Source organism: Macrotis lagotis, chromosome X, assembly GCF_037893015.1.
Source record: "Macrotis lagotis isolate mMagLag1 chromosome X, bilby.v1.9.chrom.fasta, whole genome shotgun sequence".
NCBI classification, from domain to species: domain Eukaryota; kingdom Metazoa; phylum Chordata; class Mammalia; order Peramelemorphia; family Peramelidae; genus Macrotis; species Macrotis lagotis.
Window position 1 is genome coordinate 123737860 of NC_133666.1, and position 21489 is coordinate 123759348.

The 21489-nt window shown below is 38.0% G+C and overlaps 1 protein-coding gene across 2 annotated transcripts; it reads right to left on the bottom strand.

Moving 5' to 3' along the window:
- Positions 1 to 3273: 3273 nt before the first annotated feature.
- On the bottom strand, positions 3274 to 21112 carry UMOD (uromodulin). Of its 2 annotated transcripts, none has more exons than XM_074200602.1 (11): positions 21005 to 21112; positions 20372 to 20559; positions 18199 to 18972; positions 17873 to 17980; positions 14561 to 14769; positions 11872 to 12020; positions 10885 to 11130; positions 10322 to 10484; positions 8419 to 8500; positions 5471 to 5512; positions 3274 to 3877 (listed from the first exon to the last, which is right to left on the bottom strand). In XM_074200602.1, the coding sequence occupies exons 2-11, from the start codon at positions 20451 to 20453 to the stop codon at positions 3816 to 3818; spliced, it is 1917 nt and encodes a 638-aa protein (XP_074056703.1). In that variant the 5' UTR covers positions 20454 to 20559; positions 21005 to 21112; the 3' UTR covers positions 3274 to 3815. The 2 variants fall into 2 exon arrangements, with proteins under 2 accessions (XP_074056703.1, XP_074056702.1); XM_074200601.1 differs by having other exon boundaries at positions 18199 to 18975; positions 21005 to 21111.
- Positions 21113 to 21489: the final 377 nt, after the last annotated feature.

Consider the following 21489-nt stretch of genomic DNA (forward strand, 5'->3'; position numbering starts at 1 on the left):
TTTGAGTTTGAGGGGTACTTTGTCAAATTTTTAATTGAGGCCAGAGCAACAGCTGACACCCTCTAGGCTGTATGTGATGAATATGTGCAACTCACTTCCCTTATTCCTGTAATTTACAGCTTAATCCCCAAATCAAGATTCTAATTCCTTTGACAGGAAGAGAGAAGATCCTGGCATTTTTAGTATATTAGAAGCCAAGAGAAGATATGCCACCCAATATAGCAGGATATACAACTTTGGTAGACAATCCATTTGGAATGCGTGTTGAGGAAAGAACAAAGGAATAAAATCTTGGGGAATGTGTCTGGTAATAGAGGAAGAGTTAAGGAGGAGGGGATCTGACAGAATGAAGATTAAATTTAACTACCTTGTGTAGGGAAAGTTATTATTGAACAACCACCTCTTCTGCTCTCTATCTTATTGTTAATATTAGATTGAAATGTCTATCTATAGATATGTAGAGATACACACACTTTTTTTCCATCAGTTGACATGACTGGACTTTCTTTTGTTAACTAATAATAAGAGGAAAGTAGCAAAGAAGTCAATTGATAAGACCTCTGTTCCCTTTTCAAGCACATGGAGTTATTTCAAGAGTTGCATTTTTAAGGGATTTAATCTAAAAAAAGATTAAAGAAATTGTGAGAAAGTGTTATCAGCTTGTGTTCCATTAGAATTGGCACTAATGGATGAGCAGAACCAGAAGAACATTGTACACCATAGCAGCAACATGGGATAGATGATCAATCTTAATGGACGTGCTCATTCCATCAGCGCAACTAAAAGGGACAATTTTGAGGTATCTGAGATGAAGAATATCATCTGTATCCAGAGAAAGAATTGTGGAGTTTGAACAAAGACCAAAGACTATTGCCTTTAATTTTAAAAAAAGTTATCTTATTATGTAATTTTACCCTTGTATTTTCTTTATTTTCCCTTAAGGATATGATTTCTCTCTCAACACATTCAATTTAGATCAATGTATAGCATGGAAATAATGTAAAGAAAACAGACTATCTTCTGGGGGGTACCAAGATTAGGGGGAAAATTGTAAAATTCAAAAATAATAAATTTTACCAAAAATTGAGACTCAGATGAAGCATATTTCATAGAATCAAGGGTTCTTAACCTAGGGTCTGTACAAAGATTTCTGAGGGTCTATGAATCTGAATAAGGAAAATTAACTTTTTCTGTCAATATAATTGTTTTCCTTTGAAATCTTATGTATTTTCTCCTTTTAAAACATACATTTATCTTTTAAAACATTCTTCTGAAAAGGGGGCCACATGCTTCAGCAGACTAATCAATGAGTCTTTCAGATATGAAAAAGTTGAAGATCTCTTTCTTAGATTAACTCTCTATAAAAGAAACACAGTATCCCAGTCTGCTTACCTCTCACTAATCAAATGAATTGCACATGCGTTTTTTCAGGAGGGAACAGTTGAGTGAATATGAATGGTTTAATACACCATGTTCCTATTACTGGAAACGCAAAACAAAATAAATTTTGGAAGGTCAATGACATCATCTTTGTCTGGCACACTATTATGGGCATGTATGAGATAATAAGAAGCTGTTGTATAGAAAATATTTTACTTAGGCCCAATTTGCTGATATACATGTGTGTTTTCCCATGGGAAACACTAAGCTCAGCCAATGAAACGTGACCTTGGGCTTTTCCCAGAAGTGTAGTTGGAGCTTCCAACAAGAAGCTGAAAGAAGCCAAAAAAAAGTATTTTCTCATTAGTATTATACCTAACAAAATCTATTCTCTGGAAAATGAATCTTTTCTCTGGAGGCATATAATAGAAAAACAAAACTGGAAGGTTCTTCACAGGTGATAGAGATCAATCCTGTCCCTTTAACAGAGGAGGAATTTAGAACTAAAGGAAGCTTTAGAAATAGGATTCACAATTTGAACCCAAGTCTTCTGATTGATTGACAGCTCAGTCAGGAACTGGTTTATTTATAGAAGGTTCTTTGGAGGACTCTGGACTTTCTGTCTTCCACCACTCCCCACTTCCATCAATTTACTCCAACAATACTGGCCTTAACATGGAATCTCTTCCAGAGGTATTTATGAGTTTCAGCAGGACTTAAAATCAAGACAGACATAGAAAAAGATAGACAGATCTGCAAGAGAGGGGAGATAGAAAGGCAGAGAGAAGCAAAGAAATATTGAGACAGAAACAACGAGACAGAGGTAGGACAGGAAAAATGGAAGAGGAGGTAGAGATAGATATGGGGAAGAAGTCAGAGACAGAGATACAGAGAGAGGATTAGGGAAGGGGAGAGAAAGAGAAGAAAAGAGGGGAGAGAAAATGAGTAACTTAATGCTCCCCTGATTTTTCCTTATATAGGAGAACCCCCTCACTGGTATAGAAAACTGAGGAAAAGAAACTCTTCATATCAATGTAGGTCAGTAACTTATGTGCAAATTATAATTTCAGAAAGTTGATTGGGGCACTAAGAAGTTAAATTACCTTCTCAGGTTCACATAGCTAGTATATGGAAGCACTTGAACCCAGATTTTTCTGGCTTTGGGGCCAGACTTCTTGTTTCAAAATAAATGAGGACAGAGCATGTCACTGGGAAAAAGCTTCTTTCTTATTATGTTCTATGAAGTATGCTTCCATCCTTTTTATTATTCTAATCTAAGGAACAATTATGGTATTTACTTAATTTCCTCTCTCACTTTCCCTAATATTTTCACTGCAAAAACTAAGAAGAAATGGGAAATGAGGCAGGTTTCTGAATCTGATCCAGAAAGTCAATAGGCAAGAGATAAAGTGAGAGAGAGTCTACTGGGCAGGAAAGGTGGGGAAAATGTGTACTAGTTCAATCTTCTTCCTTTCCACCCCCAAACTATAACAAATATTTTATTTTTGTTTTCATATAACGTTTTATGGGAATGAACCCCAGATGTGAGAGTTAAGAGCCTGGGGTCCAAGTCTTTGCTCTGCTTCTTATAAGTCACATGACCTTGGATACATTCTTCAATCTTGCTGAACCACAATCTCCACATATGGGAAAAGAAGATGTCCGATCTAGTGGTGGGGCCTCCAGGACCACCTAGACCAATCACTTAATTTTACAGATCAGGGATATCTCAGATTCAGGAATGTACGGGGAGAGAGAGAGAGAGAGAGAGAGAGAGAGAGAGAGAGAGAGAGAGAGAGAGACAGAGAGAGACAGAGAGAGACAGAGAGAGACAGAGAGAGACAGAGAGACAGAGAGAGACTTGCCCAAAATCATACAAGTAAGAGTCAGAGGTGGATTTTGAAACCAGCTTCTTTGATTCCAGAGTTATCACTTTATTGTTGTAAGACTCAAATGAAATAATGGATAAAATGAAGTTTATAAGCTATGATGTATATACAGAAAGATTATTATTTTTCATCATCATTATCATAACATTGTTGCCATTTTCATTTCACAGAGTAGGAAATTGAGACTCGGAGAATTTAGGTGACTGCAGACACAGGGTTAAAATTTAGCTTTTCCTAATCCAGTTCTCTTTCTATAACACATTGGAGAAACTAGATATCTCCCCTTGCAAATATAATTGAAAGAGATTTCAGAAATTCTTGAAGCATCCATTTAAAAGCACAGTCTTTTAAAGTCCCACTGTTAAAAATGAAAAGAAAAAAAGAGCAAATGATGGGAGTCCCATCTTGCTGCTATCTCCAGTGCTGGATCTCTTCCTCCCTCTTCAGTGAATGAAGTGTAGGCTGTAGATTCTTGGTTCTGAAGCTTCTTCCCTTTTTGACTACATGCAGCAGCTGTTTGCAAACCCAGCTTTTCCCTCAGTTGGATCACTGAGTTGCTAAAAGCAGAGCAATTGGCAGGGTCAAACCTAGCCATGGGGTCAGGAACCCTGAAATGAAAGTAAGAAATACTATAGAAGTTCTCATGGTAGGTTCTCAATTGCCATGGGACTCACATAATGATTGGGGGGGCAGGAGTGGAATAAATATTACAGGATGTTGTTATGGCAGAAGCAAACATCTGAGAGTATCACCTGGTCTCCATACAGATGTTGGGTGGGCAACAGACAGACTAAGCAGCTAGATATTCAACTGGATTTTCCCACTGTCAACACAAGTTTTTTTCTTTTCTTTTCTTTTCTTTCTTTCTTTCTTTCTTTCTTTCTTTCTTTCTTTCTTTCTTTCTTTCTTTCTTTCTTTCTTTCTTTCGCATAGAGTCATGGTCTAATGTTCAAATCATGGAACCATGAGGTCTACCAATTAATTGCTGACCCTCAAAGGCAGAGTAAAGGAAGAACTGAGCAATCTCATGTTTAGCTTAATAGGAGTTACATTCAATCAGATCCATAATGTGGAAGTTCTGGAAGGTAGAAGCAGCATTGACTTTGTAATCAGAAGGATTAAGATTGAGTTCTAACTCTGCCATTTCCTATGTAACCTTGGATAAATTGATTAGCCTCTCTGAACCCCAATTTCCTTATGGGTAAAAAGAAGATAATATTCACCCTCACCAATCATGGAAATAATGAAGTGAAATAATGCCAAGTGCTTTAGGGCAGTGCTTCATAAACCCATCATTTCTTTCTTAAAAACCTTCCAATTCATTAGCTTCCTCAATTGTAATGTGAAGATAATAATAGCACCTATTTCACAATGTTATTGTGAGGTTCAAATGAGGCAATTATTTATAAATAAAAACATTCAACTTTGTGCATAGTAGGCACTTTACAAATTTTTATTCCCTTCCCCAGTGTAGAGAACTGCAGGGGAGGAAACTTCTCCACCAATGAAGATAGGCAACTCTCTTTGCAACTTACCATCTTATAAAATTGCCTAGATCATGGAGAGGGTCAAAGATTTATCCAGGGTCACACAGCCAGTATGGGTCAGAGAAGGGCCTTGGACCCAGGCTGTTCCTCTATCTCCTGTACCATTTTGTTGCCTATTAATAGGAGTCATTGTGCAATTTGGTGTCACTCCCTAAGTGACTTTGAATTACTCCTTCAGTCAGACACAGGGAGCCATTGTACAAGGACTCTGGTTCTTCCTTCTGATTTGCCTTTTAATATGTCCTGAGAGCATGTGATTTAATACAAGTTTAATGCAGGTAAAATCACAAGGATCCCAAGAAGATAACTTTGGAGCTAGAAGGGAAGGATCTTGGAGGCCATTTAATACAACCTGCATGAAGAAACTGAGTTTAAAGGGGTTGACAGATAGTATTGTTTATCCTTAATGCTTAAGGAGGACCAACAAGACATCATGATGTTGGGGCCAATGCACAGTATGTCTGACTGTGGCTGATCAGATCAATACAAGTTTGGATGGCTCTATGACAAGTCAGACACAAATTGTCCATATGACCATTGGAGGGAGACATCTATAAATTGGCACATTTCACATTTCTTTTGAGCCACTGAACAAAGTAGCTACAGCTTTGTTCATAAACTGTGGCCTAGATTATCAAGGAGAAAATTACATACCTGAATGGCTAGGGATGTCACTCGATGTGCCAACCTGAGCAGCTGAGGGTACAAAGAGACACATTAGTTTATTGAGTTGCCCCGGAGGACACAAGATTAAGGAGAGGCTTGAATTCATTCTTCAAATAGTAAAGGGTTTTATAAGAGGAATCCTAACAGTCAAAGGGGAGGCAAGAAGAAGAGATGAAGAGAGGATGAGTTCAAAGAAGCATCACACATCTTTATCATGCTTTCAGGTTTATATTACTCAAGTCCTTCAAAAGTTTCATTGGATTCAGGATGTATCTCAGATGATAATTCCTATTTTTATACCTTCTTGAAATATTTTCTTAGTTAACTACTTCAACTTTATATTTTTGGTCTTGGACAACTCACAACCTCTTAAGGGCTTCAACTTTCTCCATAGCAGAATAAAAGGGTTTTTCCTTAGGCCTCTCTCTACCCATTTTTTTAAATTCCAGTTTTATTGTTGGTTTTATAGTCAATCATTTACAGATTATTCTCACTTATGAGATATCTCATGTAACAAAGCAAAATGTTCAAGTAAAATGAATAATTCAATGACCTCTGATAGTTTGTGCAGCATTTCACATCTATAATACCCCTCTCAGTTCTCTATTTTTAAAAAAATGAATAGAAATCTATTTTCTCTCCTTTCTATTCTTTACCCCATTGAAAAAAGAAAATGTCTTATAGTAAATATACATTGTTAAGTAAAACAAATTCCCCAAATAGTTGTATACAAATAAATATTTAAGTATATAAGTGTAGATATAATTGTAGGTAATATATACATAGACTCATATAGCTTTGTTATATATAGATGTATACATACATATCAGTCTCATATATGTCTCATATGAGGAATACACATATGATCTATAACATGCACACACATATGTAGGTATCACAGGCATAATAAATATCTATTCTATTTATACATAGATAAATTTAATCCATATTTACATATATATGTCTCAAATGTATATATATAGTAAGCATTCATATCTATTTATAGATATGAACTATATGTATATGCATCTAATACTTATATTTATGTTTTGTGTATTTATTTTAGTTGTTCACTCATTTCACACCTATCTGACTCTTCATGACCCCTCTCTAGGGTTTTCTTGGCAGAGATATTGGATTGGTTTACCATTTCCTTCTCTACATCATTTTATACATAAAGAAACTGAGACAAATGTGGTTAAGCCAGGGTCACACAGTAAGTGTCTGAGGTCAGATTTGAACTCATGAAGATGAGTCTGTCTGACTTCAGGCCTGCCACTCTATCCAATGCACTAGCTAACTGTCCAAATGTTTTATATATACATACATGCATACTATAAATATAGATATATAATATGTACATAGATAAATACAATATATACATGCATTTCCTCTCATTCTTATATATGTCTCATATGCACTTAGATATAGAATATTATATATAATAAATACATAATGTATAGATATAATAATATGTAATATAAAATACATAAAATATATAGAGAGATAACGTATATATGTTGATGTGTGATGTGTGTATGTATACATGAATTTGTATGTTTTATTCTGGACCATAAATCTATCACTTTTTTGTAATAAATAGCATTTTTCATAATCAGACCTCTGGAATCAAAAATAGTCATTGCATTGATCATAGTTTTCAAAGTTGCTTATTTATATAACTTAGCCTCTTTATCTTCAAAGTGGGGCTATAATTCTAGCACTGTTAACCATATAGAGGCCCTTGTAAATCTCAAATAAGATAATGAACATATATTTATTCATTTGTGGCCATAAATCATTATACAATTGACAGCTATCATCACAGTCTTGTGTATCATCTATTTTTCAATGTATCTAAATTCAAACACCATCTCTGTTATTTACTAATTGTGTGATCTTTTGGTAAGTCACTTAGTATTCTTGGCCCTCAGTTTTCATAAGTACATAATAAGGAGTATGAACTAGAGGGCCCCTGAGGTTTCTTCTAGTTCTATGATCATAATATTTCAGAGATTCTTCCTCCAGGAGGCCAATCCTGAACATTCTACCCTACCCTGATTTTACCCTTCTCTGACCTTAATATCTAGAGTAGGCAATTTAGCATTTAATTTTTATGCCTTATTTTACTATTCTCTAATTGTTTTATCTTCCCCCAAAGAGATTATACTGTACTTAATATCTGGGGCCATGTTTTGCACTTCTCTTTAACAAGTCCTCTGTTTCCCTGGTGCCTGGTTCTGGGAAGGCATCCCCTAAGTGCCTAACAGGCTTGACTTATTTGGGGTAATGGGGTTGGTTACTTCAATGGACAATTAAGACAATGGAGTGTCTATCTTGAGGCATCTTTACAAAAGGACCAGAGAAAAAATTTTGAGTTTGCTTACTTATTAACTAGGGTAGAGGCAAGGAGATGGATAATATTGTGATTTTTGTTCCCCTCTAGCTCTAAATTTCTATATTTATAGAAAGTATGCATGGCAACTTGGTGTTCTTATTTTCTAGCTCTATGACTAGACAGAATTCTGGTGCTCACCAAACCACTCTGCTCATTCTACCATCAAAGTTCCCACCTAGTATAGTGAGATAGGGTTTCTTTCTCACAACTTTGTGACTGAAGGAAGTTGTGTGTTTACTCTTATCTTTGGTTTGAATAAATCTTCTCCATTTCTAGGATTTGTGACTCAGTCCTTATGGGGTCAATACTTTCCCTTCAGCTAGGTAGCAATATCTAGTGTGAATGCTAAAGAAAAGAATCATTATTAATGGGACATTCCTATAAGAGAAAAAAATATTGGCTCTCCCAACATCCAGATATCCAGAAACTTCTAATCATGAACAGAAAAACACTATCTTTTGTCCCTGGGCTCTGTTGCCAAAGTAGCTATACCCCCACTTCCCTAACCAAAGAGTCCATGAATGCAAAAGTCAATTACCTCTCCGAGTGATGGGTCCCAAGTTCAGAACTTGAGCTTGGTTGATAACACCTCCGCTACGGCGTCTGGTCCCTGAGCAAGACTGTAGGGAAGAGAAAGTGACACAAAGAAACTCTTATTAGGTGAAACCTCATAACTGGATTGTCCTGGGTGGCATAACCCACAGTCCTTGACAGTCATCTCCATCATGAAACTGAGGATCTGAGAAAAGAATACTGACTAATTTAAAAGATCCAAAATACTTATAAAATATTAAGAACATAAAGAAATGTGTGAAGAGATATGAAGGGGTACAGAAGATAGATGGCAGGATTCACACAGCATATATACCTACACTATAGAAAAAATAATAACAAAGAAAAACAAGGGTAAAGAAGAAAAGATTAAGATTAGATATATGAACAGTAAAGATATCAATCAAATAGATATGTAATTTCATTGATTAGGATATTACATGGAAAAAAGCAGATCAGTTCTTGCCAGTTCCTCCTATGCTACTAATGTGCTACTCCCCAAAGTTCACTATAACAGCAGGGAACCTTCCCCACTTTCTTTGAGTAATATTAATGAAACAGTTGGGCTGTCCCATGATGTATTCATCCAACAAAATTTGTTATCTTCTTGAAGTCTGGGCCAGTGGAACACAAACTCTGATGGATCCTGGCTAGCTAGAAAAGTTTCAATCGTGGTCCTGTTGATAGACTATGTGTTTGTAGTTGAAGGATCAGGACATTCACCAGCTTGACCAAAGAGTAGAGAATGTTTTGGCCAAAGACTGTCTAATAAGTTGTGAAGAGTTTACAATCTGTATAAGCAGAGAGTGCCAACACTGATAAAAATAACTTATTTGTGAAATCCTCAAATAAGAAACTTTTGGAGCAAAGGTTACATTGGCTTCTAGATGGGTCATCTTATGGGGCAAACTCTTAATTGTTCATTTTGGATTCCAGGTTCCAGTCTGCTTCCTATCACATGTGAGTCAGCACTAACTGGTTGACTTTTACAGTCTTCCTTTCCGCCTGCAAATTGTATTAGAGTTATTTCTAGTTGCTTTCAAATACCCTTGCTGCACTATTTCATTAAAATTTATATAAATATTTTTTTCTTTTAAATCAACTAGAAATAGGAGTTCATAGTTTTATATGTGATTTTGTGTTATCATCTTTTTTTAAGAATACACTTGTCAATATTACTAAATTACTAATCAAATGATAAACTGAGGCAATGCATCACACAAAGTCAGACTTTTTCCAAATTTCCACCATCCCCATTGCACTTCTAAATAATCCTGTTCTGCCTTGACACATCAATCCTTTCTTCCTGATCCTTGTATTCTTTGACTAGGGACTCTTAACTTGTCATCTGTGAACTTGATTTTTGTTTTTCTTTTTAAGACTTTGATAGCAATATAATTGGTTTCCTTTACAATCTTATGCATTTAAACCTATTCTGAGAAGGGGGTTGGTTCATAGGTTTCACTAGACTCCTGAAAGACCATATAAAAGTTGAAAAATCCTTGCCTTAAGGGTTCAGCTAGGTGACACAGTGGATAGAGCACAGACCCTGGAGTCAGGAATACTTGAGTTCAAATCCTGCCTTATATGCTTAAAAACTGCCTAGCTGTGTGACCTTGGACAAGTCACTTAATCCTGTTGCCTTAAATAAAAAAACCCTTTGTCTTAGATAAAGAGAATAAAAGCAAAGATACCCTATCTAAAATCCAAATCCCTATCTATATACTCAGATGTAAGGGCATAGAAATAAGACTGCAGTTTATTTGACTTTTCTCTGTGGCCTGATCTCTTTTAGATCCAAGGATACCTGGAGAAATGTGAATCAATTATTGACTGAGCTAGGAAGGTTGGACTAGGAAGAAGCTAGAAAAGAGACAGAGTCAACTTACAGGTTTGCACTGTTCATTTCTGGTGTCACAGAGAGAAACTTCACAGTGTAAGTAGACTAGGTCATGGTTCCCAGCAAACCTAAACATCTGGACTGAAAATCGACCTTGGGCGGACATTCCATTCTCCACCACCTGAATGGTTGGATCCTGAGTGCGTGGACATCTGCAAAAGATGTGTTCACATGGCTCTTTCTCCCTCAGTAGTCAGGATTGGGAACTAAAATATAATCTCAGTAGGCCAGTAGTATATTGGGCATTTTAAAGGTCAAGAGAGAGTTCAATCAGAAGAGGGGAGTACCAAGAGGAGTTCATCAAGGGAAGAGTGAGAGAGGCCTTACCTTCCTGACAGAAAAGAAATATGTTGTGTGTCACTGTATAGGAACACTGCCTGGTTCCCCCCCGAGGCTCAGAAGTCATCTTGCCTCCTTTCTATCTGTTTCTTGTCCCTCTCCCCACTCCACAATGCTATTTGGTGATAGTCCATACTCCCTCCTCATTTCCCTTTAATTCCTCCTCCCCCTGAGACCCTAAGCCACACAGTTCCTTTAAGGATAGTCAACTACCCGTCTCTTATGATGAAGTATTTCAAGGGGTCCGTAGCATTGCTGTTGGGGGTGGCATAGCAATTCATCATCAGTAGAACAAACTGGATTGCATCTCCCCTTTCTAATATGGTGCCCACGTAGAGTATGGCCTCGGTGGAGAGAGCTACGGAAGAGCCTTCATAGGGCAATCTGTAGGTCGGGCTTCTGAAGAGAGCCATCCTCACTGTAAACATCCCTGTCCCACCAACACTGATGTTCAGGGAACTGTAGTAGGAGAGAGCACATGTTGTTAAGAGGCCATATCACAGGGCTGAGAGTTAATGTGGTAGAGCAGAAATAGTGTTGAGTATTAAAAGACTTGGGTTCAAGTCCTGATGCTGATATTTCATTGTAGTATCATCCTGAATAACTCACTTTATTTTACTAGGTCCTAAATTTCTCATCTGAAAAGTGAGGGGATTGGACTAGATGATCTCTAAGATGACCTTCCAGCTATAAAGATCAAGCTTCTTAGTCAAGATTTGTCCCTGAATACTTTCTCTGATGCTAACCATCATTTGAACTTGACCAACTCATTTGTCTTTCTAAGCTCCAGTTTCCTCATCTTTAAAATATGAGGGGATTGCACTAAGAAATCTGAGATCCCTTCAGTGTTAAGATTATGGGATTTGAATACAATGTTCATAATGGGCTCAGGTTGTCCTATCCCATAGACTGTTGACTATTCCCTGAACAAATAGGAAGGACAGGCCTCTGCAGAGAAAAAATACACTCTCCTCCCTAAGCAACTAGGTGGCACAGTAGCAAAGTGCTGAATTTGAAGTTGGAAGGACTTGAATTCAAATCCCCACCCCCCCCTGCCCCAAGGGACCTGAAGCAAGTCATGTCTTAGTTTCCTTAACTGTAAAATGGTTTATTGATGGCTCCCACCTCACAGGGTTGTATCTGAAACTAGATAACTATTTTGCAAACCTTAAAGCACTCTGTAGATGTGAACTATCTTACCTGATAAGGGGTTGTGCTGCTGTTTGAAGACTAACTTCCATGTTCAGAGGGTAGGCACACTGAAAGTTGATGTTGATACTGGTATCCCGAATGATGATGTCATCAGACAAGTAGAGAGTGTTGCTATATGTAGCATGGGTTTGGTTTTTCTAGAAGGGAGCAGAGAGAAAAGCTCACTAGATATAATCACTATATAGGTTAGTTCTAAGGAAACTATGAAGTTTATGATGCTTTCCTTTCACTCCTTTGGTGCTTCTGGACCCCCGACTTCTAGGATATATGCCCCTCTATCCAAAGATCATAGGATTGAGAATTAAAAGAATCTCATATTGCAGGTGAGAAATTGAAGTTAAAGGCCATGAAGTGACTTGACCAAGATCTCACAACTAGTAAATGAAAAGGAGCCTGGATTAGAATTGAGGGTCTCTGACTTCAAATTTAGGGTTTCTATCATGCCATGATCTCCCTCCTTCCTCCTGGTTGTCAGATTCTTGTATGGAATGATAACATCTAAATTTGTAACCTTTCCCAGGGGTATTTCCATTTCAAGATAAGATTCTGGAAGAAAGAAAAGTCTTTAAGATAAAAAGGAATAAAATAATAACAGTGAAATTTAGGCAAAAGGTGGGTAAAGGCAACGATATTTTGCTGCAATGAGCCTTCCCAGGGACTTTTTGACTCATCCTAAGACTTGAGGCCCTCATTGCCTTCTTTGTTCACATTGCATGTGCATGGGCATCTGAGTGGTACAGAGGATAGAAGACATGGTCTGGAGTCAGGAAGATCTAAATTCAAATTTGGCCTCAAATATTTGCTGTGTGACCCTTGACAAGTCACTGAACCTCTGTTTGCCTCAGTTTCCTCAACTGTAAAATGAGGATAATAATAGCACTTGCCTCTTAGAATTGTTGTTAGGGTCAAATGAGATATAATAATAATTGTAAAATACTACTAATAATATCTAACACAGAGAAAGTGTTATGGAAATATTAATTATTATTATTATTATGTAAGACCAAGCCTGAATCTTTTGCAATAAAACTTCCTAAAGTTGGATTTTTCAGAGTATTATAGAGATGATAAGACATACATATAGTGCACTGCCTCTTTGTCAAGGTAAAGGGAAGGGAGAAACAAAGTATGGAACTAATGTTCTTAAATGTCAAAAAACTTTCATTTATATATAACTGAGAAAAAATAAAATTAAAATTAAATATAAGAAAAAAAAGAGTTGTGCGTTGTCTATTATTGTTGTTGTTGTTGTTGTTGTTGTTGTTAGTGCTGATCTCCCTATATGACCCTTCAGATTGAAGGTTTTCAAATCATCTTTATTGTTGAATTGCCCTCTTGACAGGAACAAAAATTTCCTTAAATACTTCAGGACTGATCTTACATATAGGCATAACAAGTAGGCATCTCAGTGGCATGGTTTGTGGGATAAAAGCCCACTAACACTGCTGTTACCATGCCTGCAAATTCTTTATTAGATTAATTTCTCTAAGTTAAGGAATTTTTGTCATGTGTTTGATCCAAATACTTTCTAAAGTCTCTTTCCACTCAAGATTCCTAAGAGATTATGTTTCAGTACAAGAACTGGCTAAGTGGGAAGGGGACCCAGAATGTGAAAGTTTGATAGAAGGAAAGAGGCAAAGAGGAATCCAGAATTAAAGGCACTATTTATATGACTCACCCAGCTGAGGGGGAATAAGAGAGGAAGGAAGGTAGGTTTTGAGAAGATGTGTAGAATGAAGCCACTTGGAAGATTAAAGGCAAAGGTGGGGACTGAAAGACACTAAACATAGACTAAGCAGTCTAACTGGGGCAAACTCTGATTCTTGGACTTTGATTCTGGGATCTAACAACTTGACTGGTGAGGCTTGATAAAGTCCCAGAAAAAAATCCAGTTGTGTAAATATATATTTATATATACATATGACAAGGGTTCCCTGAGGTACAGAAGCCAAGACAAAGACAAATCATACTCTGTGATCTATCCCAAATACTGCCCCACCAATAGTTTTAAGTGGTCTAAAATTAAAATTGAAAGGGAAAATAAGTCACCAAGATAAATCCTGAGACAAATACGAGAAAGTATTGGGGCTTTGCTGTGATGGTTGGGGAAGGAAAGGAAATAAGGAATAGATATGAAGATTACATATATATATATATATATATATATATATATATATTCATTATATATCATATATACAGACACTTTATATATATACACATATACACATATAGATTGTATGAACATATATACATATATGTGGATATAAACCTCATGTCATTAAACATGACTGCTAGATGAGCACAGTAGATAACAATGCTGGACTTGGAATCAGGAAAACCATCTTCTTGGTTCAAATCTGGCCCCAGACGCTTAACTATGTCACCCTGGGCAAGTCACTCAAGTTCCTCAGCTGTAAAATGAGCTGGAGTAGGAAATAGTAATCACTCTAGCATCTCCACAAAGGAAACCCAAATAGGGTCACAGAGAGTTGAACATGACTGAAAAACTACTTCTCAGGTGATTAGAATCAATTACGAGAGCCATCCCAATTGCCTCTCTGTAATCACGGACCAGCTACCTGGTTCCCACAGTAGGGCACCCCATCTGCTTCTCCCCACCCCACTCCCACACTGGAGAAGCTCAAGCCTTGCCCTAGGGAGGCTTCACCCCACCTACCATTAGCATGGTTCCACATGGCCCATCCCGAGCTGGAGTTATCACTGATACCCAACTCTGGTTGTCTTTCTCTTCAAAGCCAAAACAAGATCTGTCTTTCAAAAATGTATATATTTTTTCAAACCCCAAGTTTTTCAGCAGGCACTTGTTCAAAGACACCTTGATGTGACTGGCCTCACAAGAGAGATTTGGCTTCAGGTTGGCAATTTCTGAAAGAACCAAATGAAGGAGAGAATAATAGAATTCTAGAATGTGAGTGGGATAGAAACTTTAGAGGTCAATCAGTAAATTAATAAACAGTTATTAAATATCTACTATGTTCCAGGCATGATGCTAAGCACTGAGCATACAAAGGAAGATAAAAGGTATTTCCTGTTTTCAGGGACACAACGTAGAAAGACAGTATGTTCAAAGAAGCCATATATGAGATTAACAAGAAATGAGCCATGGAGGAAGAAGGCCTTGCTTTTATACCACAAGAGAGATTGGGAAAGGTTTTCTGTTGAAGGTGGGATTTTAGCTGAAACTTGAAAGTAACCTAAGTTCAGTCCCAACCTTAAACTTCATTTAGCACCTGGAATTTTCACATCCTGGAACATCCTTTTTCCATGCTGGCTCCCCTTCTTTTATTGGGAAGTTCCTTCTGGGGGCCTCTCTTTTGGGGAGGAGTTCAAGTTGACCAGATTGCATTCCCTTCCCAGTTTTGCTTGTGACTTTTTGGACTTTGCCACCATATCATCTACAGATCCTTTCCCTCCCTTCCCTCCTCCCTTTCTCAGCTCTCTTTTATGCATTGTCTTCTCCTATTAGCATATAAGCAACTTGATGGCAAGGAATATCTTTTTGGTACATCCCAATAGTTAGTGTAGTACCAAGGCAAATAGTAGACACTTAATAAATATTTGTTATCTTGCCTTAACCTGCCGAAGATGAGTCCCTTCCAGTCACAGGGAAATCATTCTCTCACAAGATATATTTTTGGACAACTCTAATTGTCTGAACTAAAATTTGTCTCTTGTAACTCCTATTCTTCAATCCTAGTTCTGATTGCTTAAGTGACAATAATGAATTTTAACTCTTTTCCTCACCATAAAAGATTTGAACTCAGATATCCTGTGTTCCAGGCCAAGGACCTTTCCACTGGATGGAAATCTGAAAGTGAGGATCCTTATAAACTAAATAGCTAACTCTAGTGGCTAAGCACCTACTGAGCTCTCTCTAAATCACCAGGATTCTGGGCAAACTCTATTAATGAGCACAAGGAAACACTTTTTTATACCTGTAAGCTGTTCCATGTTGGACTCTACTAGGTGTTGGTGAGATGTCTATACAGCAAGCAGGTTGTGACTGAGTGGAAGTAGTATGGCAAAATGAAAAAACATTTATTAAACAACTGCAAACATTGTGCAAAGTTCTGGGGGTCCAAAAAGAGGTAAAAGACACTTGTACCCTCAAGGAGCCTATAAAATCCAATAAGGAAGACAAAACATCCAAACAAAAACATATAAAACAAACTTTTAACAGATGCTTGTCCTTCATTTTTGAAGAAGACCATGACATCAGGTAGCTGATACCATGACAAGCACATAGATTGGATTTGTGTGAGGGTTTGCTGTGCTAAGTCACCAGCCTCACTTTCTCCTCAAGAGTCATCTGTGGGGGGCAGCTAGGTGGCTAAGTGGATAGAGTACTGGCCTTGGAGTCAGTAGTACCTGAGTTCAAATCCAACCTTAGACACTTAATAATTACATAGCTGTGTGACCTTGGGCAAGCCACTTAACCCCATTGCCTTGCAAAAAAAAAAAAACTAAAAAAAAAGTCATCTGGGTTCCAGTGGCCAGATATGAATCAGGACAACCGGAGATGGCCCTGGATGCAAGGCAATCAGGGTTAAGTGACTTGCTCAAGGTCACACAGTAAATGGCAAGTGTCTGATGCTGGATTTGAACTCAGATCCTTCTGACTTCAAGGCTCTATCAATTGTACCACCTAGCTGCCCAAATAAAGTATGTAAGATATATACATATATATATATGCATATATATATGTGTGTGTGTGTGTGTGTGTGTGTGTGTGTGTAGACATATATATGTATATATATATATATATGATAAATGAGAAAGGCATTGCAGGCATTTTTAGAAGAAGGTATTAGAATTAAGAGGGACACTGGGGAAGGCTTCTAAAAGTAGGATTTTAGTTGGAACTTAAAGGAAACTATATGTGACTAAATATCTTTTAGTAACTTCCTCCTGAAAACATTTTAATCTAGAATTCTTCCTTTGCCTTAAGCTACAGACTCACAGAAATCCATGTGAATCTCAGTGGGTAGGATATTTCATGTACCTGGTTGGTTTGTCTTCTTCCTTACTCTTTCTTTAGAGAGGATATTTGTATGCACCAATGTGAAGGTAGCTATCATTGTAAAACTTCTTTCTGAGTAGTAAGAACTCTGGACCAGGAATGAGGAAATCTTGATTCTTACTTTACCTCTGCTATTAATGAGCTATGTTGCCTTGGATAAGTTCTTTAACTTCTCTTAACTACCATTTCTTCATTATTTCTCCTTCACTAGACTATGAACTTTTTAAGAACAGGGATGGTCATTTTGTTTTGTTTTGTTTTAATTTCTTTGTATGCTCACTGCTTACTTAGCACAGTACCTAGTACATAGAAATTTTCAATAAAAGTTTCTTGACTTTATTTATAAATTTATAAATGAAAGGGGCCATATGATCTCTAAGATCTCTTCCAGTTACTACCTAAAGCTCTATGATTCTTTGATTTCCAGGGTTTCTTTTGGGGCAAAATTTCTGTATAGGGAGACAATCTGGTACTTGGCAAAGAACACTGAATCTAAATTCAGAGGTTTGGGTTTCAAATCCAACCTCTTACATTCAATACCTGAGCATCACTGGACAAATAATTTAACCCCCTTCTTCATCTGTAAAATAAAATATTTGGCTTAAGTACCCTCTGTCTTGAGGTAATTTTTATATTTATTTAATTATTTTAATTATCATTATTTAATTAATATTGATTTATTATATTATTTATTATATTCAATTTATTTTATTAGTTATTTTATCATTATTAATTATATTCACATTATGTTTAATTATTTATTATTTAAATAAATTATAAACATAACAAATATAAATAAATTATGTTTAATATTAAGAGATTAAACACAAATGAATACACACACACACACACACACACACACACACACACACACTGTGTCTTTTGTCCTTATCCATTGTCCTTGCTTGGGCCAGTGTAACCACATCCCCTACCTCACAAGAAACTTACCAGTAATATCTGAGACCTGCTTGCATTGGCAGGTCCAGTTTCCATTCACTGCCTTGCAGTCTTCATCCAAACCACAGGCATTGCAAGTCCCTTCCACAGAGCTTGGGTCTGTAGGTTCACATGAACAGACAGATAGATAAAAAACAGAGTGAACTCACAGCCTAAGTTACACATGGTATTGTGGGTGGTAGGACAAGGTAAGGAGAACACCTTGAAAGTCTATCTCTTTGAAGTGTTTAGCTCTCAAGAAAGAAGGCTCCAAGAATGTCCACCCCTTGCCCAATTCTTCAGTCACTACCCTATGCAGACAATAGGTGATTCCTCACCTGTACAGTAGGCCAAGTTGCATTCTGGTGGAGGGGCCAGTTTATACACATAGAATCCACCGATACAAGCCTTCATCTGCACCTCAGACTTCCAGAGGCAGCAGTTGCCACTCCAGTGGGCACAGGCAGTCCGGTTGACGATGCCCTCATCACTGGATGGGTGGGTTCCATTTAGCCACATTGGAGCAGCAGTATTGCACCTATTAATTGGTACACACATCTCTGGCATGCGCACACCTCCCCTGCCCACAAAACGATACCAACCTTGGTTAATGGCATCACAATAATAGCCAGCTCTATAGGAGGTACTTCTCCAATACTCATCCAGAAGGGTGTAGTTCTGGCATGGATCCACACAGACCCGGTTCCCATCAAAGTCAGTGACACAATCTAAGCCAGGTCCACAGGAGCCAGGGGAGCAGTGACATTGATGTCCATCCCCAGAATATCCAGGAAAACAGACACAGGAGTAGTTGCCAGGAGAGTTAGTACAGATTGCCAGAGGATGGCAGCCCAGGTTTGGGTCACTACATTCATCTATGTCTTCGCAGGCATTCTCAGGGGTCAGCCAGAAACCGTCAGGACAACTGCAATAGTAGGAACCCATAGTATTCACACAGTTGCTGGCTGAGCAGTTGTGGCTCCCCTGGAAGGCACATTCATCCACATCTGAGCAGATTAGACCATCCCCAGTGAAGCCATCCAGGCAGGAGCAGATGACGGAGCTATTGGTCTCCATACAGGTTGCATTGATGTGGCATTTGGAACAGCTCTCTGCTGAAAGAGAGAGAGAGGAACAGGTGACAGGGGAAGGATAGATGGAGGGATCCAGGACCTTCCCTCCCGACTAAAGTGGGCCAAACCAGGCCAGTGAGAGACAATAGTATAGAAGCATAAAGCTGGAAAGTAACATATTCATCTAAGACAAACCCCCATAATATAGATGAGCAAATTGAGACTCAGAAGCATAGAGTGATTTCCACATTTGCACAGTTAATGGTATTACTGAGATTTGAACCCAAGTTTTCTGACTCAAAATCCATGGTTTTTTCCGTTATGGATCATGAAATTCCAGAGACAACCATATTCCATGACTGACCAAGAACAGTATTATCAACCACAGTATTCTCAACTTCTTTTCAGGAGAACATTATATACTTTGTCTAGGCACCTTCAGGGAAAAACAGAGCATAGGTCATATGCAAAGGGAGAAAACATTATATGGCTTGCTTTCTGTGACTTGGAAAGGTTCTATGAGGTCTAGTCCACATGCTTCCCCAAAGAAGAAAAAAAATCCATTGTCCCATTAGAGCTAGGAATAGAGTCTAGAGAATAAATCTCTAAATCTGAAGCAGGGGGAAACCTGGGGTGGAGGCCTGGCTCTGCCATTAACTCGATAGATGAGTTCTATCAACAAACTCCCTCTCATGCTTCTTCTGCAAAAATCAGGGGAGGGATTAGAGAATCTCAAGGCTTCTTTCAATAATAAAATGGTTTTTTGATTGCAGGTCTCTAGTTTAATATAAAGAACCTGTGAACTCTGACTGGCATCTAGCACTCACTCATTTCTCTCCCAGTGAAAATAAATAACAATCATAGGTAACATTTATAGAGGTAACATTTATTATAAGGTTTGTTAATCACTTTATGTATATTATATTATTTGAATTTCACAGTAATCCTGGGAGGTAGCTGCTATTAATATCTCCATTTTACAGATGAGAAAACCAAGAGGCTGAGAAAAGTTAAGAGACTTGCCCAAGAACACACATTTAATTAAATGTCTGAGGCACAATTTGAACTCACCATCTTCCTGACTTCAAGTTCAGCCTTCTCTATGCAGCACCATATAGCTTTCTGGAGAAGTTCTATCTAGAGAAGTCATGGCCTCAGACACTTTTTAGCTGTGTGACCTAGGACAAGTGCCTCACCTTTCTCAATTTCAATTTCCTCAGCTATAGAAAAGAGATTTTAAAAAATAGCAGTTATCTTACAGCATTGCCCCCCAAATCAAATGAAATATTTTAAAGTGCTTTGACAGTATTTAGTACAAAGTAGGTGCTAATGAAAAGTGAGCTATTATCATTGTTGTTGTTGTTTTGTTACTTAGGGCCGGAGAGGCAGTGTCCTTGGATGGACAAGGCCAGATGGAATGATGCAAGACCTCACTTACTCTCTGCAAAGCCATCAACAGTAACTAGGTTCCAATGTTGAAAAGCCACCACCAGTAGAGTCAGATAGAAAAGCTGTGTCATGCTTTACACCAGGGTCTCTGCCACCAATGTCCTGCCTGGAGACAAGGAATTGGAAGAGTTGCCCCTTTCAGATTTCTTCCAGGTCTGTTTTCTGTGACCCTTCAGCCTACAGAAGGGAAGGAACATGGTTATTATGATACATATTATCTCTCCTACACCTTCCAAATTTACGCTCTGAGTAATCCCAAAGTCTACAACATCACTTAAAATAGATTCCCCCTTAAAATGAGGAAGCAAGAGGTCTTTGGAGAATGAAAATCTGATGAATTCTTTCAAATTTCAATGTTCACTGTGCAGGTTTTATCATGGAAAAGCACTTGACTTTTCACAGGACCAATTCTGTTTCCCTGTACTGTCAAAGTGAACTCATTCCTCCCTCTTCCTCTGCCACTCAACATCTTCTAACATATATCTATTTTTGGTGGTTATTGATGGTTGGAGCAAGTAGTTTATAATGGAAACCAAGGAGGAGCTCACTAATTTCAGGGAGAGACTATGAGTGAATGGAAATAAGGGAAATGCTGTCCTAAATCCTGGGAAATCCATCTTACCTGAGATCGAATTGAAGAGTGACTCAGTTCCCAAGCATTTTCCCTCATATAATATATACATATATAACACCAAAAGGACAGAAGGCCACACCCTCTACTTGCTTGTTCCTTGGGGTTTGGATTTGTTTTAATTGGAGAGTTTCACACTTTGTTTTCCTTTTCTTGACAGATTGACTTTATTTGGTGACCTGCACTTCATGGTGACCTGCACTAAATTAACAGGTTTGCCCTTGTCTGGAAATAAGAAAAACCCCTTAACTTTGTACCTTTGAGCAGTAAGTGACTGTTGTTAGAGATTAACCAAGGAGGCAGTGCCAGGGTGTTGGCCACTCTCTCTCAGTCACCAAGAAAGGCACAATGGGCACAGTACCCTAACCCCTCATGCAGCCCCAAGGCATGAGCAGGTGAGCTCTGGATGTGCCTTGAATACCAAGCACTCTGGCACCCAGCATTCTGTCTAGACTGAGCCAGTTGCAGAGCCAGAG

Coding starts and splice junctions, on each gene's coding strand:
- UMOD (XM_074200601.1), bottom strand. CDS start 20,453: ATGACACAGCTTTTCTATCTGACTCTACTGGTGGTGGCTTTTCAACAT. Junction 17,981..18,198: donor CAACTTGGCCTACTGTACAG/GTGAGGAATCAC, acceptor GTGAACCTACAG/ACCCAAGCTCTGTGGAAGGG. Junction 5,513..8,418: donor GGGACCCATCACTCGGAGAG/GTAATTGACTTT, acceptor TTGTACCCTCAG/CTGCTCAGGTTGGCACATCG.